Source organism: Natrix helvetica, assembly GCF_964273705.1.
Source record: "Natrix helvetica genome assembly, chromosome: 1".
Classification (NCBI taxonomy): Eukaryota; Metazoa; Chordata; class Lepidosauria; order Squamata; family Natricidae; genus Natrix; species Natrix helvetica.
Window position 1 is genome coordinate 168,809,531 of NC_138548.1, and position 25,197 is coordinate 168,834,727.

The 25,197-nt window shown below is 40.6% G+C and overlaps 1 protein-coding gene across 3 annotated transcripts in view; it reads right to left on the reverse strand.

Moving 5' to 3' along the window:
- ZNF385B (zinc finger protein 385B) overlaps window positions 1–25,197 on the reverse strand; it is a 246,750-nt gene that overhangs the window by 182,559 nt on the left and 38,994 nt on the right. For 2 of the 3 annotated variants that reach the window (XM_081938912.1, XM_081938913.1), the window contains exon 2: window positions 14,007–14,303. The exons of the other annotated variant lie outside the window; for it this stretch is intronic. In XM_081938912.1, coding sequence (XP_081795038.1) covers window positions 14,007–14,301 — 295 coding nt within the window. In that variant the 5' untranslated portion in view covers window positions 14,302–14,303. The remainder of the gene's footprint in view (window positions 1–14,006; window positions 14,304–25,197) is intronic. 3 annotated transcript variants of the gene reach the window in all.

Below are 25,197 nucleotides of genomic sequence, written 5' to 3' on the forward strand. Positions count from 1 at the left end.
ATATTTGCTTCTAAATTGTGGATAATGTTAATGGCAAACTGGATGATTTTCATATTTCTTAAGGAAAAAATCACTAGGATGTCATTCAAATATGTAGGAAAATGGAAAGAGATAAATGATTTTCTTTTCTTTTTTTTAAATTATGGGAAAGAAGACCACAGATTTAAGGCGATGATGCTTCGGTAGACACTGTGATCACATAGCACTGTTAACCATGGATAACGTTATCGTGACTTATTCAACCCAGTTTTCAAGGTTCACATGGTACAATGAACCATAAATTAAAGGCTGGGTATTCATAACATAGTAGGCTATGGTTGGCTATGTAATTCAGTGGCCTTATCTGCATAACATATTATGGGATGTTGGGTGAGGCTAGTCTATTGGACAAACATATAGAACCAACCAATAAAAGAGTTAATTTTGTTTTACTCCACAATAGCCCAAGGTTAAGAGACTAACTGTCATGAGCAACTATATTACTCAAAGAAATATTTGCTTGGTGGTCTCCCTGTTTACCCCCTCCCTCCCAGCAAGATGGGCAAAACAATGATAGACCATTTATATAAATACACAGATAAATTTGGGGGTTGGAGAAAACCAGCAGAAAATCCTTTGGATACTTCCAATTTAACTGCAAATACACCATCGGACAATTTTTGTAGTTAGGCTATCTCCTCATTTTCTGTAGCTGAATTTTTGTAGAATGCTGGCTATGTTTATATGGCATAGCTGTTGCCTAAGCTAACCATTTATATCAGAAGTCCCAATCAAAGGGGACTTGATAATAGCTTTTCTATTTTTCATAACTGAAGTTGCCCTGTTGATATTAATACAGATTAACACAAAAGGGGATTTTAAAGTGCAGTAATACACAGCCCTATTTATTATTTCATTTACATAAATGTGTCATAGTTGATTAGCTAAGCAAACACCTTAGTTTCCTTTTGCAGTAGCTTTGTAGATTAGCCGTTCTTATTTTTATACAAAAAAGAAAGAGATTGGACACATGTGAAAATGAATTATAAATAGCTTTGTAAACAATATATCTGTGTTTTATAAAATATAACCAAAATGTCAATCCCTCTGCTCCACATATCTAAAGTTAAAAGTCTTAGTAGTGTCAATGATAGAAATAAACAAGAATTAAATAGGTAAAATAGATCACAGCTGGAATGATACCTGTTTTCTTCAAATAATCATTCAGAGAAAAGACATAGGGTGAAATATACCAACTAATGTCATAAATGGTTAAATCTGCTAAAAGCAATCTTTGTAGGAATGCTTGCACTGACATCTTGTGGATATTTTAAAACACAACATAAACTATTTAAAGACCCAAATACTTCACTGGAATGATTTTTCCCCGTATTGATAAAATATAATAAATACAAAAATATAGCTATGTTATATGATGCACTTGTTAATTTTCATGACTGCTAGTTAATTTCAAAACTGCATTTTAAATAAATTTCTCCTCATTCCTATCCTTCTTTTTATATTTGTCACCATTTAACACTTCCCTGTATTATTATTGAAAGACTAACCAAAACTATAATTTGAATACTGGCAGTTCGGGAATGAATTAGGATTTTATAAAATTAGGATTTTAATATGCTTCAAAGACCACCAACTAACAATGAACTCACAGATGTTACTGAATTTTACCACAAAAATCCAAGACTTCAATATACTTCATTGGCATAAGTCATTACTTGTTTTGATAATACTTGTGGAACTACCAAAACCCATATTCCAGTATTTTCTCAGCATAGAAGGTCTGGTGTATACAATGTTCAGTGTCCTAAGTCACTATGAATTAAATGCTGCCTGTAGAAAAGCACCATATCCTTGCTTTCCACCATCAATCACTGATGTCGGCAGAGTAACTTAAGTATCATCAGGATTAGAACCGTTGCTTCGACATATCCCCTCCCTATCACTATTGCTCCTATCCTGATCATCTCATGTCTATTCATGAGGGAGAGTAAGACAGGTCCATAAGCTGTCTTCCTTGCAATATTCATGCCTTCCTCTGAAAAAGACAAGGGAAGACAAGCAAGAATCCAGAAGGGCTATTATGCCCCCTTAAATATTGGACCTTCAATAGAGGAGAGGAAGGGGGCAATTATGATTTTAAAAAAATGAGTCTGTGAAGGGAGGTGGCAGTTTGATAAATATAGCAGCAGAGTCAATTTGATGCAATGATTAAGGCAACAGGTTAGAAGCTGGAAGACTGTAAGTTCTAAACGTGCCTTAAGCACAAAGCCAGATGGGAGACCTTGGGCCAGATACACACAGCACTAGGAAGAAGGCAATGGCGAATCTCTTCCAAAATGTCGCCAAGAAAATTGCAGGAGCCAGCCCAGGCATTTGCCAACAGTCAACAATGACTTGAAGGCACGAACAAATAGGGACAGAATATCTGTACATCCCTTCCTTTTCATGGAAGCAGGTCACACCATTTCCTCAAAGCCATGAGGCTACTAGAAAGAAGACAAGAGGCATCACAGAGACCCTGCTTCATTGCTCTTAACAAATGAGGTATCCAGAGGTGGGCTGCACTTACATAAACAACAGGTTCGCTGGTTATGTGCGCGCACCCACCACTTGTTTCAGCCCACCGCTTCAGGGTTGAAACACAGCTTCAAACATGCAACTAATCTACTCAGGCAGCTCCGGTGAGTACAGCAGACGCAGCGTGGAACTCAACTGCGTCGATCAGAGGGATCGGCGATTCGAATTCCTAGTATAGGTCTCCTGCGTGAGCAGGGGGTTGGACTAGATGACCTCCAAGGTCCCTTCCAACTCTGTTACTGTTACTGCAGTGTGGATGGGGGGAACGAGCCAGAAAGTTAGTTATATATGGAAAGGATAGCACAGGGTGGGTGGGTGAGCCCAGCCAGTGATCACAACTACCGGTTTTTCCGACCAGGCAGCAGCCCACTACTGAGGTACTCATAGTTGGGTTCCACGTTTTTGAAACCTAAACTTTTCTTATCAACAAGTCTAATTAATGAGACTGTATGAGATGCTAGCTTTCTTGGTTGTAAGCAATCTTTAGGGTTCTGATAGTGTTCCTCTTGGGTATAAGATAGAGCTCGTTTCACCTCCCTGTGATGTATTTGTGGAGAGGAAAATTATTTTCATTAACGAAAGTCAATATGAAGCTAGCTTTCCAAACACTAACACATTTCTCTTAGGAATTAACTTTATTTGCAAGAAATACTCTTAAAAATAAACGTGACAAGTAGTAGTAGCCCAGTGTTTTGATTTATTACATGTACTCATTTGCTCATCTGTCAGTCTCAAATTCTGAGACAAGCAGGATAAGGGTGCTTATGTTGATGGAATGCCAAAGTCTCTTGTCATTTTTCCAATTTTCAAATGACCTTTTTAGGATACAGAGTAAAGCTATTTAGTGCGTTTGCTGCTGGGTTGAAACCTGAGCCAGGAACTTAGAGCTTATGCTATTATTAACTATTTTTAATTAAATTAATGTGCATGATTCAGAAAGCAGTGGGTATGTATAGCTCTAATGGAACTATGTACCATCTTTACTTAACCTGGTGCTTTCCAGATCAGCTGGGATTGCAATTCCCGGAATCCCCAACCAGCATACCTCCTGAAGGGAACTTGGTAAGGGATGGTGGGAATACATTGTAAAACAGCACTAGTTTAATTACAAGTAATATCATTCATACATCAATATCTCAGGGTTGCCGTTGTGGGGGAAATAGGAGGAGAAAGGAGTATTGTGTATGTTTGCTGCCTTGAGTTATTTATAAAGTAATAAAGGCAAGATTAAAAAAAACTATAAATAAATAAATCTGTTTCCTGATCATGTAGTGTTGTCTCCCTATTTAGCCTATTCCCTAGAACTTCTCCGCAAATGAGATCTCGCCAAATTAAAAAAATTAATTGAAATAGAGATAGCGGGTTTCTTCAGTGCTTTACATTTGGTTTCAGAAAGCTGCTTTGGAAGTAAGTAAGAGTGCATATGTAACACCTGCCAGCAACTTTGTAAAGCAGCCATGACATTTCTCAAAACCACACTGCTCCCTTCTTGAAGAGATGGTCTTGAAGGAAATACGCATCAACCATATTAAGGGTGAGAAAAAAAATAATCTTTAGTGTAAGAGGAAGGGAAGAAAGGAAAAAAAACTGTTGAGCTCCCCAGAGCCTTTTATTATAGCTCGTATCAAAAAAAGTAGAGCAACAGTATTTGCTGAAGTGTTTTCTGACCTGGTCTATCTTAAGGGCTGACACCTCTGAAGCTGCAAGGAATGTTGGCAAAACATATTCACTTTCAAGAATTGCACATAGTTACAATAGTTGTATTTCTCTACATTTGAAGGCATGTTTTAGAGTTAAATATGTAGGCTGCAAAGCCCTAGTAAATAGTTGCCTTATACTAACTTGACAAATCATATATTGTCCTAAACCACAAAATAGTTTAACTGCCTCTGGCATAGTGTCTGGCTAAACCCAACCAATGTGTTTAGTAAATTTGTTATTTATGTCTTAGCTTGCTATGTACACCCAGTGAAGTGTGGTTTATTCAAGGAAGCATAGCTTATATGTGATTATCTGGATACCGAGTTACTGTATGAGACTGTTAGAGCATTTGTTCACTTTTATTCATTTATTAAATTTATGCTGTCCATCTTACCAATAAGGCAACTTTGGGTGGCTTATTCTGGGTGGTTATACAAATATTCAACTTATTGCAGTGTTGCTTCCATTAACTGGCAGCAAACCTCAGTTTCAAATAAGAATCTTTTTTGGTTTTATCTTGAGATGCCAATAAGTGATCCTGGAAGATTTTAACATATGAAATATGTTTATCATAACATTATTTATATTTCATGTTTCTAAATCAAATAAATCAAATAAATCAAATAAACTTAGACTGCCCATCTCCCTCAATGAGGGGTTCTCAGGGGTGTTTTTATTAAACTTATGGTCTTTAATATCTATTGGTATATACTGTAGTTTATTAGCATATCTTCCTGATGTTTTGATGTTTGTCAATGGGATCTGATGAGACATAACTTTTTTTCAATTGCAGAGCTGAGAAAGAATGTCACTGGCACTAAGATATGCTTGGCTCCCATTCACGTTCAATAATACCTTTAAAAGAACACTTTGTATTTTAAAGACAAAAATCATCATCTTTGTGTCGCTTTTCTAGGGCAGTTATGAACTGCCTGGTCATGTACCACCATAAAGATTTTTCTGAGCTGGTTGTTAATTTAAATTTTAATAATTTTGGGTTTGGTTTTATCTTTTGTAAGTTGTTAGTCATCTTGAACATTTTTACAGGAAGATGAGATAAAAAAAATATTTGTCAGATACAAATCCATGTAAAATTTAATGCCACTGCTATATATCCTTGGCTAAAAGGGGGAAGAATATTTGCTCTAGGAAGAGGCAATGAAGTGTGCAGTCAGGCTCTTAATTCATTAGCAGGGAGCCAGCATTACATGTCATTTTTTTTACCTGTATCAAATATAATCTTGAAGCAAGACCCCCTATTTCTATTTAATTTTATTATTTTAGACAGCTTGATTGACTATGGTTATGATCTTTATATGTCTTATCAGTGCCACCAAACAAAAATAGATGGAGGTAGAGAATATTTTAGAAAGTGCCAAACATATATAAGAAACAGTTATAAAGAAAATGAAACTTTCAAAGGATAAGCGGTTAAATCTTTTTTAATCTATGAAAACAAATAAGTTCCCCCCAGATGAGTTTAAATCTATCACTTCATTAATACTTTGCTATACTAGCAAGTCATTCAAAAGCAGCTACCTCTCTCTCCTCTAGATAGTATTTCTTAAGGACAAAGACATTTTTCCATCTATCTTAATATAAGAAAGGTTGATGGATATTATTCTTATAAAAGGTGACCTCCAAAGGATTATATTTAAAAAGAAAATGGGATATCAGCGCACTCTGCATCTTTTTGAAAGGAAAAGAGGCACATTCTTCTTCCTCTATTACATGGCCACATTAAAAAAAAAAAGAACTATGGTTTAATGGTTTAATTATTGGGACCAGGTTCAGATTCCAGTCACCCTCAGCCATGAAAGCTCACTAAGTGATTCTGGGCCAATCATATCTCTCAACCCAAACCACCACAGAGAGTTTTTGTTATGGGAAAATTTGGAGACAAGAGCCTATATAGGTCAAGTTGTGGCCTTGCAGGAAAGACATACAATGCTGTAACATTGATAAATTACTAACTAAATTAAGAAAAAGTTTAGTTTGTTACTTTCCTTCATCTTATATAATACTGAATATTATCGGATTTATTTTAATTCAGCTAATTAAAAGTTCAGCTTTTAATAAACCAATGTAGACTTCATAAGGCTGCATGGATAGCTGCAGAAAGACTGAATTTTAAATCTTATTCATGCTGACTTATTAGATAAATAAGTCCCCTCTCTTCTACTGAAGAGAGTACTGCTGAACTGATTGACTTGACTAATTTCAAAATGCTAGACCATGGATAACTGTTCTGACCCCCCTCTGTCCGGTAATGAATGTCGACACAGGCTTAGCTGGATGCCACACTTTATTGACAGTACTATAATCTTGTTGGCTGAAAGCCCAAACACAACTCACAGATAAGAACCTTGGCAGCAACCCAGACTCCGACAGATACAGACAACAGCTTCTCCAGCTTGTTACAAATGGAAACACAAAACAGATCAGACCAGAAGTACTACCGATTACTTTGAACAGTTGTGTCCTGCAAAAACCTCCTCCCAAACTCTCTCCTTATATAAGCTCTTGGGAGGGGCCAGACCACAACTACCTGGGCTTGATTATCTTTTAGGAGCTTGTCTCCGGAGCAGCTGTTGCCTTCGTTTCTCCGCCCTTCTTAATCTTGCGTCAGGGAGAAACTCCCTCTGATCCTCCCCACTGCTCCATGCCTCAGGTGCCTCCTGGTGGCCAACCAGCCTCTCTGGTCCCTGCTCTGCATCTGAACCCTGCCCAGGGTCCTCCACCTCCTCCATAGCCGACTCATAGGGTTTGTCGCTATCTGAGTCGTTCAGCAGCTGCAAAGGATCCTGCTGGGTCACAACAGATAACCATACTTTGGTTAAGTAAACCATTAAACCATACTCCTTTTTTCCCCAAAATGTATAATAGAGAAAGAATGATATGCCTCTTCTCCTTTCAAAAAGATGTGGAGTATGCTGATATGCCATTTTCTTTTTAAATATAATCATTTGGAGGTCACCTTTTATAAAAAGTTCAGGAAGTAAAAACATTCTGGGGGAAAAACAAGAGCAAATGGTTTTCATCTTGCTAAAAGAACCATATGGATAAATCCATGAAGTAGAAAATCTCTTCTTATAATCCGAAATGCCATGGCATTACTGAAGAAAACAAACAAAATAGGATAAGGCTCTGCCTGCTGGCTTGAAAATTTAAACAAACATGTATATTAACTCACTGCCTAAATTAAATCATCAATGTATTAGTAATACTGAAATAAAACAGTCATCCATGTTTTTATATATAATTGGCACCAACACTTACAAGGAATCCTTTCACTTACTTCACTTCATCTTACATAAAACAAACCAAGGTAGGAATCAGAAAACATCTATACCATACAGTATCTGCAACTACATCAGCCTTTTTTTTACTGGATTAAGTTGGGACCATTTAAAGTACTGCAACTATTAAAACGCAAAATTAAAGCGAGTATCTTATTCATTAAGAGCTGTGGTGCCACAGTGATTACAATACAATATTGCAGGCTACTTCTGCTGATTGCCAACTGCCCAAAGTTCGGTAGTTCGATTCTCACCATCTCAAGATTGATTCAGATTGTTGGGGGCAATATGCTGACTTTGTAAACTGCTTAGAGAGGACTGTAAAACACTCTGAAGTGCTATATAAGTCTAAGCAGGGTGTCAGGGTTCCAAACAGCATCCGAAAATAAATCAGAGTTTGAGGCAAAGGATTCCTCAAAGTTCCAATTTATTAAGAGAGCCATGTTGGCACATTTCGGAAAACCCGAATCTGAAGGCTTCCCGGTTTTTCCACCTAGTTGAAAGTCCAAGATCTTGCCTCACACCCACAAGTCCATTATATGGACCAATCTTCCACTGCCATGCTGGCAGCTTCCACCCATCCAGTTCCGGTCAGGTGCAGAGGTGCAAAGACAAAAGATGACCTTGGCTTTCTAGAAAGAATTTTGTTATGTTACTAACTCCGTACAATTCCCCTCCCATTTTCCCACAACAGAAAATGCATAGTAGAATAACAAAAAGTGTGGCAGGCCAAAGATCCAAAAGAAAAGATGGCTGCAGGACTGACACAGGGTGGATAAAAATCGATGCTTTTTTAAAAAATATTTTTTATTTAAATCAGATTTTTTTTTAATTTTTATCAAATATATTTTGTTAAAATACCTTTGGAGTAAAAAAAATCTATCTGAAGATGGTTTTGCATTTAAGATACATTAATAATTTAGTTTATTCAGCATGAAATAGAGCTTAGTTATGTAGCATCAGGCTCAGAGGTGGGTTGCTGCCGGTTCGGCCTGGTTCAGCCAAACCAGTAGTGGTGGCGGAGGGAGGCTCTGCCCACCTGCCTGGACGCTTTTGCGCATGCACAGAAGTGTTGCGCGCGCGAACGCATGCACGAGCAAACCGGTAGTAAACTGGTTAGCAACCCACCACTGATCAGGCTGTATATTCTGCAATATTTACATTTTTGGTCAAATTCAAGCTCTTCAATCTGAGATAATATGCACTGCATTGATGCATTCACACCAGAGGTGGTATTCAGCAGGTTCTGACCAGTTCTGGAGAACCGATTGTGGAAATTTTGAGTAGTTTGAAGACCCTGTAAATACCACCTCTAACTGCCCCACTCCCATCTATCCTCTGCCTCCCGAGTCCCAGCTGATCGGGAGGGAATGGAGGTTTTACAGTATCCTTAATCAGTATCCTTCCCCTGCCAGGTCCAAAGCCACACCCACCAAGTCATGCCGCACCCACCAAGCCACGCCCATAGAACCAGTAGTAAACATTTTTGAATACTACCATTGATCCACACAATAACCAGGAGATACACATGATTCACAGTAACCATGAAGTAATTCATAAAACAAAGTTCAGGAATATTCCTTTATCTCATTGTTCTGCAAATCTATGTACAGTACAAACGGTATGATTGTTTGAAGAGAAATGTATGTGTACATTTGCACCAGGCTGTAAGTGTGAGGAGGAAGGGCAAGCAGGAACAATAAAAGTGAAACCTTCTAAGCAGCTTATAAATATAATATTAAAGAATACTTGTCATTTCAGATTCATTATGGCAGCACCTGTTAGCGGGTATCCACTCACCTGCTGCCTGCCATGTCCCTCACCTTGCTGTGTCACTGCCACATCACCAGCCATGCCATTAAAGTGAATGGGACTGTCGATGAGTCAACAGTGGGTTAGAGGAGGAGCCACTGCAGGACAGAGATTTAAATCAAATCCACCCTGAGTCTAAATCCTATTGCTATTGCTATTAAAAACTGTTGGCCTTTAATCAATATTGCTAAGTAGTACTATATTAATATTATTGTACTATTTAGTAATTAAGTACTTAACATTACTAATATTTGTATTACTAAGTATTACTCTCTATTAGCTACCTGAGCAAAAGGATATATTGCTAATTCTGAAATCTGTGTGGCTGGATTTCAGACCCTGCATCAGTCTCAAGACCATGGCTGGCAGGGTGGCAAAATAGTTCAGTCCTTTCAGGGCTTCTAGACCAGGTTTATGAACTGGTGATAGAGTTCTCTGTCTTTTGATGTTGGGGAACTTCAACGTCCACATTATGAGGGCCACAGGTCAAATTAAGCTCAGGAGTCAATGGCTTCTATAGCAGACTACAGGCCTGTCTCAGTGGAACTCAGAAGCAACACATGAAGGTGGACACACTTTGGACTTTGGCTTTGTTTCATGCCAATAAACTGGATAGGGAGGGCATTACCCCCATGTTTAGATCACTTCCTTTTCTACCTAAGTTTGACTGATACTTGGTACTTGCACTGGGACCGAACCTGTTGGAATGGTTGAGAGACTGGTTCACTATCTGCATTGCGATGTGACCTAGATGGACTCTAGATGAAATCACATGAGTGGTCTTCCTGTCATCAAATCCCAAATGGCGCCTTGGTTTACTGAAAGCCTATGGGAAATTAAATTACAATATTGATGCTAGAGTGCTTATAGAGAAAATCAAGAAGTCAAACTGACTGAGCATTAATAAATGCCTGATTTAGGATTATTCAATGACAGTGTGAGTCGCAGTGGCGTAGCGTGGGTTGTCAGCACCCGGGGCAAGGCAAGTAATTTGCGCCCCCTAAGATGTTGCGCCCAGTGCGGCCGGCCCTCCCTGCACCCCCCACGCTACGCCACTGCCAGGCAGCGCTATTGGCTGGCTGGGGATGACGGGTTTGGAAGTCCCCTGGAGACTCCAACCCGGTCTCAGACCAGCTGCCATGCACCCTCTTTCCGCACCCCCGATGTGACCCTGCTCGCGGCGGTAGCCTTGACCCTGTGCCCATACGGGTCGGCCATGCATTCAGAAGAGACCCCAGATGCGTGTCTGGGGAGTGTTGTGTGCAGATACATCCCAGATATGCCCTTGGAGTCTCATCTGAATGCCGTGCGGGCGCAGGGTCAATAACGGTCGGCTAAGTGGACTCCAAGAGGGCTGCAGGTGATGAGCTTTCAGCCACTGACGTCCTTGGTTGCTTTGCACCTGCAAAGGGAGCGGAGGTGTGTGAAATTTTAAAACTGCCGGTGCCTTTTGTATTTGGCTGAAATGAGAGGCTTCCCTCCAATGGTGAATGTTATGCAGTTATTAAAGTTTCTGCTGATAAAGAAGGTAACAAGCAGAATATTTCCTTTAACTATAAAAATATTTCCTGCTTTCTCATGGTCATAAAAACGTATTTCACTCACACCAAAGGCTAAAAAAGGTATATAAACCTTGCTGATGTGCCAGTCTGTTGTCAGCTGACCTAGAAACAAGCTTTGAACAATTTTAGACCCAAATAAAATAGAGAAACTTCTTTCCAAGCAACTGTTTTTTTGTGTTTTCTTTCCTTGGAACCCAGGAAATTCTCCCAACAGAATGTGAGAGGTCCATGCAGCTTTTATCACCCCCCACCCCCATGCCTTCCCTCTTGGTCTCCCAGCCTTCTTTTGACCGTCAGGAGCAAGAAGCATTTTTATATTTCCTAGGGGGCTATATTTCCTCCCCACCCCCCATAAATGGAAATCCACCTTCATGGCCACATTTGGAGGTGGGGGAAGAGAAGGAGGAATGGCAAAGCTTAGCCAGAGGTAAATGAGGGAACTGTAACTTCTCTTCCAATATTTGTGTTTGTTAAATGCAGTAAGTCAAGAACAGAACTGAACCTGCACAGATCAATTAATATTGGGGCTATAATTTCAGGTGCAGCAGCCCTACTTTTAGAATTTCTTCACTTCCTAAAGTGAGTAAGAGGCTTCTTGGCATGGAGTTGGATCCAGGCGAGGGGGGAGGTCCCTGATTTTGAGGAAAGAAGGAATAGACCGACTGCCTTGTGGGGCCGGGAGGCTGGTGAGCCCCCTCCCTCCAATTGCACCGGGCAAGGGCTGCCCAGGTGCCCATCGCCCCTGTTCGGAGAAGAGTGTCAGTGGCCAGGAATGAAGCAAGCCCTCCTGGCTGGCAGGCGGGGCTGGGCAGGGGCGACCCATCAGGCTTTCTTGGCCCGCCCCTTCCAGCTGGCCTGTGCGGAAGCGGGAGGCGGCGGAGGGAAGAGCATGGCGGAGCAAGAGCCCGGGCTGGGGTGTGTAGTCCGCGCTCACCTGCCGGGCGCTGGTGCTGCATCCAGGCAGGAGCTGCTCCCCCAGCCCACCCCGACACACACACACCGGCTGCTTCCCCCCCCCCGCGCCCCCAAGCCGCAGAAACGGCCTTCTCACCAGCTCTCCTTCCAGCTGGGAAGATGCCGGAGCGTCAAGGAGTTCGAGAAGCTGAACCGGATCAGAGAAGGGACCTATGGCATCGTCAGAGCTGCGAGCGAGCGCCCCCCCAGATGTTGCGCCCGGTGCGGCCGGCCCCCCTTGCACCCCCCACGCTACGCCACTGGTGAGTCGTGAAACACTATTTTTTCTTCGCTATTATTGAATCACTGAGCTGTTGTTCTGAGACTGTGTTTCAGATTAGGAAACAATGAACAAGAGCCCTCCTATCACACCCCCAGTTGGCATTATCAATTAGAATGTAGGAGAGACCAAGCTGAGCTTGAGGGAGGAGTCAAATGGGTTATCAGTCTCGAGTCCCTTCAAGCCCACAAAAGATCTAAGCTCCAGCCCACCTTGAATTTTATTGACACTTATCTACCACCAATTGGCTCAGTAGTTCAGATTCTTGTAGAGAGCTTAAGCTTGCAATAAGCCTTTATATTTATTTAAAATGCCTGGATTTCCTGATGTCTTGCATTTGACATTAATCTGAACTGTACCTTCTACACTAAAAATTTCACAGACCCTGGAACACCCAAGCCATGGCTTCAGATGCAGCAACAGCTCTGGGATCTAAGCCAGACACATACTCTTTTAGCAAACTTCAGGATGGAATAGAAGACAAAGTAAGGAATTTAGCGGCCAATGTTCACCAACTGATTCAGCAAGTACAGATCCTGACTCAAAAAGGGTTTCTGCAACAACTGTAACCACGTTCCCAGAGTCTGATAAGATGAGAATATTCCTGTCCAGTGCAAAATCTTTATCAGCAGCCAACAGCAGATCAAGAGTTGCCTTCATCCTCATTCTTTTAATCAACTCCACTGCCAAATGGGAACTTCCACTCGTTAAAAGCAATGACCCCCATTCTGGATAATTTGCCAAACTTCCTAACAAGATTTAGAGAACACGTTGGAGACCCTATCCAGATGGAAACACATCTGTCAGCTATACTTGGGCAATAACTCTGTTAAGAACATATGTTGAAAATTTCAAGCTCCTCGCAGCAGATCTTGATTCAAATGAACACAAAGCAGGAAGGGGAAAGCAGCATAGAAGAACTCATGGAAGAAGGGGGGGGCGGGCAAGGTGGATGGGTGGGTGATATAGGAGATGATCAGTTTGAGCCTGAGGGAGGGGTCAAACCTGTCATCAGTCTCAAGTCCCTTCATATCCACAAGAGAGCCAAGTCTAGCCTACTTGAATTCCACTGACGTTTATCTACTGCCAATTTCCTTTATCATTTCAAATTTCTGGATTCCCTGATTTCTCACGCTTGATATTAAGCAGCATTTTAACAGCAAAGCCACCTCTATTCACTTCTCATCTCCTTGTGAGCAGGATCTAGGCCATTTATCGAAGTATCCACTGAGTTACCTGGATTCCTTGTACCTGAAATCTTCCATTAAGTGACTAGTGTGGTAAGACGTCTTCTGTCACTTATGGACTGGATCCCTGCCCCTGTCAGTTCCTTCAGACAGCAATCGGGGAAATAATTCCTTGGATCCAGGAGACTGTTAATACTTCATTGAGGGAATGATACTACAGAGGTCATGAAAGAAGCTGTGGTATGCACACAAGATGCCTTAAACCTATTGCCATTTAACTCCCACAAGTAATAAAAGATCTGAAAATGTTAGTCCTGTCCTCTCCAACGACATCACAGCATCAGCAGCCTGATTCCCTAGAGAGAGACAAAGTGCAAATCCAAGCTGGAAAAGATTGTCTATTCTGCTACAATGTATTAACTTCATTATACCAGCTAGCACGGAAAACAGATGTGCATCAACTACCCAGGGACTGAGAGGAATAGTGAAAACTACAGAATTGAAGTACAACACATTCCAACAACAGCACTGGGACCAGGCAGAACACTGCAACTTTCAATATTTTTGACCCTTGAAACATAAAGGGATGGTAGGTGTTTATGTAAGTATCAAACAAGAACAATAATAGTACCACCTGTGCTGGAACTTGCAAATAAATTGCTTGTATTTGTAGGTATCTTCCCATTATTCAGCTGTTTTACTCTTTTCAGATGAGACTTTCCATGGTAATGAAGCTGAGCTTGTGCTGCTGAGTTCAGCTGAATATTGCACACATCACAAAAGGAAAATATCATCTTCTTTTTCTCTTTACTTAATCGATAGTCTGGCCTATCGTATCTCTGTCCTTTATCTTCTAAGTCCCTTCGAACTGCTGATGGATTCATACTTTTATCTCCAGCCATGTGGTCAGGACATATTGGATGCTTCATGTCTACAAAAATGAAGAAGGTGGTGGGGGGAGAGAGAAAAAGAGGAAATATTGAGGCTGAAAACTAAATAAAGTAATATCATTTTAGTCAGTGTTTGAATCAGCATCTTCAGATGACATTGCTTTATTACATGCTGCACACTAAAGGATTCAATTTGGCTAATAATAAAAATAAAAATTGCACAGCTTCACTGTTAACAGTTCTGCAGAGACTGCTGTTCATGCAGAAATATAAAGGCTTATGACACAAGCTATAGTTCACCAGTAAACAAAAACTAATTCACATTTTTGCAAAGTACAGTCATCATTATCTTCTTTCCGCAATTATCTTTCAGATGGGAATTTCTTTATTAGTATGAAAATATAATAGAATGGTCCAATTTCTTTTATTCTCTCTTTTTCTTTTAAATATGGATATACTGTTTCCCCGAAAATGAGCCCTACCCTGAAAATAAGCCCTAGCATGTTTTACACATGTCTAATATAAGCACCATCATCAAAATAAGTCCTACTTAAGAGCCAGCGCAGCCGCCCAGTCCGTCTGGTTGCTCGCTGTGCCACAAGCACAAGGTGGGACAGAATGGTGGTGGAGCTGCCCCACGTGCCCCGCACCAGCTTACATCAGGCCCTCCTGCAGCCAGGCCATCTAGCAGTAGCCCACATGGCCACCAGCCTACTTTTTCTGCTTGCTCTTGGCTGCAATGGAGCAGGAGGCTGAGCAGCACGCTGGTGCCGCATTTGTGAGGCGAGGCAGATATCGGAGTGTGGGTGGCCTGGCTGTGGGGACCCTGGGGTAAGTGGTGAGGGGTGCATGGAGCAACTCCATGTCCCCACTTCATGGGAGCGGCACTATCAAACTGTGTGGCATCTGAGAAGAAATGGGCCTTCCATGTACTTTTAAAGTACATGGAAAAAATTAAGACATCCCCGAAAACAAGCCCTAGTGCTTATTTTGGGGCCTATGTATTCAGGGAAACACAGGTACATAACTATATACATACATACATACATACATACATACATACATACATACATACATACATACATACACACATACACACATACATACATACGGATGGCACTCTGTGTGTGTGTGTGTGTGTGTGTGTGTGTGTGTGTTCCAGCATAACTCTGGAATGCCTCAAGCCTTCAACCAAACTTGGTACACAGATGACTTATTCTCTGGAAACAAATATTATGGGGATAAGATAGCCCCTAACACTCCTCGGGGGTGTGTGTGTGCTCTGTTACAATACAGCTTGTTGTGCCTTCAAATGGCTTCAACTGTACTGCCGTAAAATGGTTTTTAGTGTACAGCACAGTGGAATTGTCTTGGTAACGGCTTCACAGTACTCTGGTAAGGAGGAAAGTAAAATATTAGAAATTACGTTTGGTCCGGACATTTCCCCCCCTTTAAATAAATAGCCGGACAACATTGGTTTATCAGCTAGTTGACTATAATGGAAAAATGATAGAAACATTCACCCCCTTTTTCTAATTCATTGTCATTTTATAAATATACCTCTATAGAAATGAACACATATAAAATTACATATAATATTACTACCAACTGTTGCAAACTATGCAAGCATCATTTAAATTTCAGGACCAAGCCCTATATATTATATGAATATCTATGACCAAATATCAAAAATGTTTCCTTTAATGACTTCAATGCAACATAGGATTTTATTAAGAGCAGCACCTTAAAAGTAAAGCAGACATATTTCCAATCTAAATCTTTCTTAATATCACACAATTGTTTCAAAATAATGCTGGGGTGAAAAACTTTTTTGTACTTTTTCTTTCCATTCTCATTTAATGTGTTGGAACAAGAAATGGTGTGTGTTTATATACTGTATGTATATAATCATAATGTATTTATACATATATAATTTATATAGAATATAGACACGAATACACACACACACACTTTTGTATGTGTATGTATGAGAGAGAGAGCCATAGACACATGCATACACATCACTCATAGGAGAAGTGATTTATATGTTTACATTTATTTGTTTATCTGTCTTTCTATCCATCTATCTATCAGAAGTAAAAGAAGAAATAAAATCCTCATGTGTAAAGCACATGGAACAGGGGTGGGTTCCGGCAGGCACTACTGGCCGGTTTGCTTGTGTGCGCACTGCGCACATAAAAAATACTCTGCGCATGTGCAGAAGCAAAAGACAAGATGGCGGTGCCTACAACGCCACCTGGAGAACCGATTTGGGGGCATGGCAGGCTTGGGTCGCTGCTGGTTCCAGTGACCCAGGCCACCAAACCAGAAAATGTACAAGGAAATATAGGATTTCTCTATGCATACCGGTAAGTTATCTCATACTGGAGTATGCATAGAGAAATCCTGTATTTCCCTGTACATTTTCTAGGGTTTCTCAGCTTTTCTGGTTGCTCATACTGCATTCAATTGTCAAGATAAAATGAAGGAAGTAAAGGCAGCTGGGGAGGCTGTAGGTTGAAGGAAGAGATAGATAGCAAGAAAAACAATCAATAGCACCAACAGCTTCTACTTCCTTAAAATATTAAGTATGCTTAAAAACCCAGCTCAAAATTATGAGAACAGGTTTCTGCTTCCACAATAATATTTTTTACTGACTTCAAAATCAGCTCATAAGCAGGAAGCCTCTAATGCAGATTCTGTCAGTATGAGGGATACTGAAGGAGGGAAACTGCTTCTTCCAATTACTAGTTAGGCTGATGGAAACATTCTACTGGATTTAATCTATCCAATAGATCATTTTGAACATTCAAAATGTTAATTTCCCCTAATGCAATTGTTCAAAATTTTATTTGCTTTTTCCTAGCTAAACAGAAATTCTTGCAAATTTCTTTCTTGAAACTGTCAATTACTTTTAAATGGGAATACATTGCAAGAGCATACACTATGATTTTTCTTTAGTGGTTTAAGGTAGTCAATGGCTAAGCATATAAGGAGACCTTGTAATGATGATAACAATGCTAGACATGTAGTGGGGTTACATGAGGTCTATTTTGAGAAATGAATATTTGTTGAAAGATGTGAAAATGTCCGTGAATAAGGTCACACTACTGCCTACTTTGTAACATCAAATTGAAACTTAATATGCCAGGGGAAAACAATTTTAATGTAGTGGGAATACTATAAGGTACGTAAGAATTGCAGTAAAACAAGAAATGGGTCAAGAAAGGTTACGAATGAATCCCAGAATTATGAGATTGGAAGGGATCTTGAAAATACTCTAGTTCAATCCTTACCCATGACAAACTTTGTCAGGCAATTGACTGTCTAACCTTTGCTTTAAAACTTGAAAACTTCCCGTGACAGAAGAGACCCTACCATTGTTTAATAGCTCTCCCACTCAGTAAAGTCCTCACTTCAAATTTGTATCTATTTCTGTAAACCTTTCACCCACTGGTCTTCTCCTACCCTTAGTGCTACAGTGCCTGAGTGCTACAGGCAACAAATCTACACTCCCCTCTAGAGACTACTATGATGGCTCCCTTTAGCTTTCTCTTCTTTCGGATAAACACATCCAACTTTTTTAGTTGTTGTGCATAGGATTTAGTCTCTAACTTTCTCATCATCTTTGTTCTTGGAAATCTTTCTAGGTTCTTAGCATCATTCTTATATTGTGACAACCAGAACTAGATACAGTATTGTAGATGAAGCCTCACTAGTACCACATAGACCAGAATTAATCACTGCCTATGATCTTTGATTGTTAGGGATGCGGTGGCTCAGTGGCTAAGACGCTGAGCTTCTCGCTCAGAAAGGTTGGCGGTTCAAATCCCTAGTGCCGCGTAACGGAGTGAGGGACTTGTCCCAGCTTCTGCCAACCTAGCAGTTCAAAAGCATGTAAAAATGCAAGTAGAAAAATAGGAACCACCTTTGGTGGGAAGGTAACAATGTTCCATGTGCCTTCGGCATTTAGTTATGCCAGCCACATGACCACGGAGGCATCTTCAGATAGTGCTGGCTCTTCGGCTTTGAAACAGAGATGAGCATCGCCCCCTAGAATTGGGAACGACTAGCACATATGCGCGAAGGGAACCTTTACATTTATGATTTTGATGTATCTGTTGATGGAACCAAATACTGTATCGTTTTTTTTCACAGCGGAAACGTATCTTGAGATCAGACTTAATTTGTGGTTTAGCCACATGCTCATGGCCTTCTTGTAAATACTACTGTTGAGCCAGGTACTGCCTATCCTGTACCTATGCACTTCCTACTACTGAACTACATACTGCAAGATAAGGCCAATGTTCAAGAGTGTTAGGATCCTTTGGAATCTAGAACCATTTTGATGAGTTAGCAATCCTCCCCACTTTTATTTGTCTGCAGAACTAATAAACTCATCGAAGTCATTTATAAAACAGGTAAAGCATATAAGAAGTGTCTCTTTATTAAACTAGTGGCAAAACCAAACAGAGAAGTAATAAATAGAAAGTACAACTAGATGCTAAAATAAGAACAAATCTATAAAATTAATTTTAAAAGATGGGTGTCCTCCGGGTAACAGCAATATCACCAGCTAATCCTTTCAATTCAGAAGTGTCTTAAATGGTGCTTCCAATATAAATGGGATTTTAAGACAACTGATGAAAGAGTTGCCAAGAATCTAAGCAACAATAAAACTTACTAAAAATGAAAGTATTATTAAAGGAGAGAAAATTTGCAAAACAAAAAAGGCCTTTGAACATTCAAATAAACAAGGGTTGTAAGAAATTGCCCAAATTATTGCATTTAAGATCAGAAATCACAGAATAATTGGCAGCTTTTAAAAAATTGCTGCCAATATACTTGGAAAATAAGTATATTCCAAGGCTAATACTAATGAAAGTTCACAATCTTGTGCTAATCCCAACCCCTAACTTTTATGTAATGGAGATTTTGTTCTCCACATTCAATTAAAAAGTCACCAGGTAGACAAGTTGTTCTTTTTTTTAAAAAAAAAGGCTGCTGCCAAGAGAGATTGATTAATAATATTCCTGGTACCAATTATACAAGAGTTTTTCGTACTTGAGATTCCAAGAATCTAATGCAAGTATTCAAACGGTTGCGTCTTGGACTTGTATTTGGTCCCTTAGTTTAGAGATTTTCTTTTGATCTGTTTAAGAGTGTTATCAATATCTACAGTTGTTGTTTGAAAAAGAGAGAAAGAGAGACCACAGTGGATTGCCTTCAAACCCTTGGCTGGAAGGTCTTTCTCTCCTCTTCTTGAAAGTACCCCAAAGTATTGCGCAAACATGATTTAGCAGTGGAAAATCCTCATTGTAGAGCCCGGAAATATCTTACTTGGTTTCACTGAGGCTCCGTTATTCTTTAGTTCTGGTAATGAAATGGATTTCCAATTTCTAATGTAGATATACATTTCTCTCTGGGTATATGTTTATTCACATATATCGGTATATAAATGGCTACATACAGGAGGAAATATTTTTATTTTTTAAATTTATTTATGATTATTTATTCATATGACAATGACTCTGGTTATAAGGATTACCATGTCCAAGGATTAAAACCAACAAGAGAAACCAACAATCCAATTAACAAATGTCCAAAGTCACAGATATCATTTCAATTACTTGAGAGAACAAGAAACACCAACAAGAAGAGAGCTCATTCACTCTTCCAACTCAAATATCTGAGGGAACTGTCAGGTTTTAAAGCCTTGAAAAAACTAGCCAGATTGGGTGGTTTGGATTTCCAGAGACAAATGTTCCAAAAGGCAGGCAGTGCAACAGAGAAAGCATGCATGATTTCTGAATCCAGCATGATGACATTGCTTTATGGAAGGGATCCAGGGTGTGTCCTCCCTGTTAGTCCTTGTGAGGCAAACAGAAGCAATTGGAACAGGCAGTCCTTTGAAAAGGGTGGTCCAGTGTCATATAGTGAGTTATCAAGAACATCAAAATCAGGAAGTTAATAAAACCGAGAAATACTAAGAATATCAAAATGTAGGATGGAAGTTCAAGCATACCATAATCTTAATTTCAACAACTTCTTTATCATGCATTTTTAATGGAAGCTATGTGCTGCCAAGAAAGCAGCCCATCTGTTAAGAATATTTAAATGCTATAAGTCCCTCAAAGGCATGATATAATATTTCAGATAATCAGATTAAGTGCTTGCCCATCTCTGTTACCAAGTAACTTTTTATTCATAAGGATAATGGTGCCAGAAATGTGCTCATCTACCCTCATAAAAAGATCTGAAGTTAAATTTTCAGCAATCACAGTTAGCTTATATAAATCATCTGTCTTAACGTGGTAATTTAAAGCAAAAGCACACATGCACGCACACAAAACTGTCTATAATGATAATGTTTTCTGTAAAATTAAGAAAATCATGATTTGTTCCTGCAGAAAACTGCTTCGTTGCTTTGGTTGCTATTATAGTGTGTTATTTTTTTCACAACAGAAAGTCACAGATACAATCAAGTTAAGAACTTATGAGCAAAGTTGACATTGATTCATGTCAATTTAATAGGGTGGTTGATAAACTAAGCTAAGAATGTCCTACAGATTATTTGAATTTCAATAGCTATTACTCCCAGCCAATACAAACAATGCCACACAGTTGTGACAACTTAGTGCAAATTCTTTGAAGTAGGCCAGGCTGCCTCTTCATGCATTAAAGCAAGCAAATATTTACCATGTACTTATGATGCTTTATTCCAATTCAGACAGCTCTAACTGGAATTAAATTATAGTTTTAGGTGCCTAGGGAATAATTCTCACCGGATCGAATATTTTATTCCTGTTCAACTCTTTAAACCTCACTAACTGTATACAGCCTGTTGGAAAGTTTCCATACTGTATGGAAACATACAGTATGATGGCATTGCTCTATGTACTGCAAGGCTTTAGTCCTGAACATTTACACACACTCCCTCATTTTGATGCCAACTTCTGTTGATCTTTCCTAGTTTCTTGCCTGTTCATCTGTCTTAAAATATTTTGATTATGATTAGAGGACTGACACCACAAATGGCAGAAGATATGAGACTGTTTTGCTACTGGAAAGATACAGGTTGATAGATGGAAGTGTATAATTTAAAACTAGTTAGACGTAGTGAAATTTAGTGACAATAGATATAGTTAAATGAATAATTGATAAAGATAATAATGTATACAATGTGTAGTGTTATGATAAGTAATACTTGGATATGAATATTAAATGGTACCCATGAAAGGAAGATTAGAAATCCTTTTGGATTATATATAAAGGTTAATAAAAAAGAACTAAGTTAGATACAGTTAAGTCTTGATTATTAGGGGGGAAATGTTATGATGTAGGATATAGTTAAATAAAGGAAGGATAATGATAACAACGTATATACAGGTATGGGTACAACATAAGGAAACTGGATGTAAATTGTAAATAGTGATTTGGAAAGGAGGATTAGAAAACTTTGTTATTAAATATTATGGATGTTTAGCTAGAATAGGACATAAGGATTCAGTGTTATTGGAGGATTTTAGAAATAGTAAATGAAATGCCAGTATGTGGTTATGTATTAAATCTTGGTATATTTTATGATGGACGTTTAAACAATTATAGTCAAATGAAAATGGAGGTATGATGATGGTAACATGTATAAATATCTGAGTTAAAATACTTAATGTGAATTATGTTTGTTGACTGTGGAAGAGATGCACGAAAGCCTTTTTGTAACTAACTGATACACTTTCTACAGTATGTAAAGAAGGATGTGTTATGTTTGTTTTGAAAATAAAAAAAACTATTAAAAATATTTTGATTACAATTCTCACAAGACTTTGCCAATGGCCATGCTAATTGAGCTGAGGAGTCTAAAACATTTGGGGGCGGGGGTGTCAGATGACACATGCATTAAGAACTCTTTTTAATTTTCTTAAGAATTCCCAAATAATTAGCAGAAATTATTTTTTTGACTAAAAACAAACTAGTCTTCAGGAATAATGAATTTATTATAGCATAAATTCTTCCGATTCACAGATGCAGATGAAAATTATAGTATAATACATTTGTTGATCTTTATAGGTGCCACCAAACTTTGTAGTTTAAATTTCTTATTGGCTTGTGAATAACTTTCTTTAAAAAATAACTTATATAGAAACAACAGTGCTGGACAGGTGATATTGGAGTTTACCACACCAGGTTGGGAAGATTATAAATTATCAGACAAAGAGCAGGTGTGCTCTTTGTTTATGTAAAGTTTTGTTTATATAAAGTTTACATTACTTTGATGAATTGGTGGGAATTATCTAGAAAACATTGATATATGCCAAAGGTGTATTTTCCTGAAGTCTTTTGTTTAGGAATTTGGGCCATTCAAAACATATGTTGGTCTTATCTGAACGTTGTTTCTCATGGTACTGCAGGAGGGCTCAGGCGTGGGTATTCTCATGTTCTGATTGGTCCAGAGACTGAGTCAATAATTCTTAAGCTACGCCTCTGACTCTCCTCTTCCTTGGCCAGTTTAATGAGGTCTCAGCTTCAAGGTTCTGAAAGAGAGAAAAGGGAAGGCAAACAAAGGACCAACCCCCAGCCGACAAATCTAAGGCTGTCTACAATTTGGGGGGGGGGGGGGAACCTGAGCCCTCCTACAGTACCATGAGAAACAACTTTCAGGTAAGACCAACATATGTTCTCCATGATTCCTGCAGGACAGCTCAGGCATGGAAGGTACCCAAGCTAACGTCCTAAGGGAGGGAAAAACCTCAGTGGTCCACCTGTCCCGAGGAATGCACAACCTGCTGAAGTACCCTTCTACCAAAGGACGCATCCGCTGACCCGAACGCGTCCAAGCGGTAATGCCTAATGAATGGAGAGAGCGATGCCCAAGTGGACGCCCTGCAGTTATCCTCAGTGGGCACACTAATGTTCCAGGCTGCTGAGGTGGCAGCACTCCCGGTGGAGTGCGCCATGTTCACCTCTGGCACTGGGAGATGCTGGGCCTCATAAGCACGCAAAATCACTCCATGCAGCCATCTCCCAATGGTAGCAGAAGAAACTCTAGCCCCTAAGGAGGAAGGTTGGAATGATACAAAGAGCACCTCCAACCTATGGAAAGGAAAAGTACGTTTCAAGTAAATTCGTAGAGCCCTACAGATATCCTGTCCTGAGAAGGTCCTGGACAGAAGTCCGGGAGAACCACCTCCTGAGATCTATGGAAAAGGGAGTTGACCTTTGGGAGGAACGTTGGGTCCACGCGAAGCACCACCCTATTATCGTGGAAGGTACAGAGGTCTGGGAGGACAGTGCCCCGAGTTCCGAAATATGCCTGGCCGAGGTGACAGCCACCAAAAAGACTACCTTGAGCATCAAGAGCTGGAGCGGGACTGTCCTGAGTGGTTTGAATGGTTCACTAACTAGGGCCTGTAGGACCATAGGTAGATCCCATGTGGGGAATCTATAAAACACCTAAGGGCGAAGCTTTGAAGCCCCCTTCAAAAAGTGCTTGGTGATCGGTTGGAGAACTAAAGGGGGCTGAAGCCTGTCTCCCAGTATCGTGGCCAGGGCAGCCACCTGTCTATGTAGCGTGCTGTGTGACAGACCCCTGTCAATGCCATCCTGCAAGAACTCCAGGATGCCACTAAAGGATTGATACCAGTCTCCCTGCACCACCTAACAAAGGTTGACCAAATTGTGTTGTAGATGCACATAGTCGAGGGCCTCCTAGAGGCCTCGATGGTCAAAATCACCGTATCGGAAAAGTTGGCTGCCCTCAGGATCCTCCTCTCAAGTGCCTGGCGGTCAGCTGGAGCCACTGAGGTTCTGGATGGACAAGGACCCCCTGGCACAAGGACATCTGATCCCGGGGAATCATCCATGGGGGTGACACTGACAGATGGATGAGGTCCACAAACCAGGCCCGTTGGGCCCAGTGCAGGGCTATCAATACTACCTCCGCCCTCTCTGTTTCTAGCTTTCTGATGACCCCAGGAAGGAGGGGGAGGGAGGGGAGGCGTATCCTCTGCCCCTCTGGTTGGGAACTGTGAAACAAACTGTGTGAGCTGGGCGTTCTCTGGCGTCGCAAGAAGGTCCACCAATGGGGTTCCAAACCAGCGACATATCTTCCAGAACAGTTTGGGGTGCAGCTGCTACTCTCCATGATCTACTGTAATCCTGATGAGCCAATTGGCCTGAAGGTTCACCACCCCCGAGATGTGCTCCACAATCGATGCCAGGTGACGCTCCGCCCACGTGTCCAATTTTTGGGCCTCGGCCCACAAGGCCTTCAAGTGAGTTCCCCCGACAGTTGATGTAGGCCTTTGCTGCTACGTTGTCCATCAGGAGGAATATGTGTTGACTGAGAAGATGGTCCCGGAAGTGCTGGAGCACCAGTCGGGCCACCTTGAGTTCCAGCCAGTTGATGTTGTGATGGAGGTCGGCCTCCATCCATTGGCCCTGTGCCAGCCAGCTCTCTAGCACCGCTCCCCAGCCATAGAGGCTCACATCTGAACCTGGTTCAGAGCCGGGGACAGCCACTAGCGTAGGGACAGAAGGACCTGATGTGAGACCCACACCAGTGCTGCGGACACGTTGGTGCCCTGACGCTGGTACGGAATCAACGCCCACTGCATGTTTCTGGCACGCAGGCGAGCCCAAGGCACCATGCCGATACAGGAAATCATCTTCCCTAGGAGACTGGACAACAGGAAGACTGATACCGACCGAGCCCGATGGACCTGAAGTATCAGCTGGACGAGGCTGTCCTGCTGATCCGGTGACAGGAAGACTTGCCCCTGCATGATGTTGATGATTACCCCCAGGTGCTGCAGTCGCATGATGGATTGCAGATGACTCTTTTGAAAGTTCACCGAGAACTCTAGATCTTGCAATGTCTGGACCATCAGTTGCAGATCTTGCCATGCCCGTGAACCAGGATATCAGCCAGGTAGC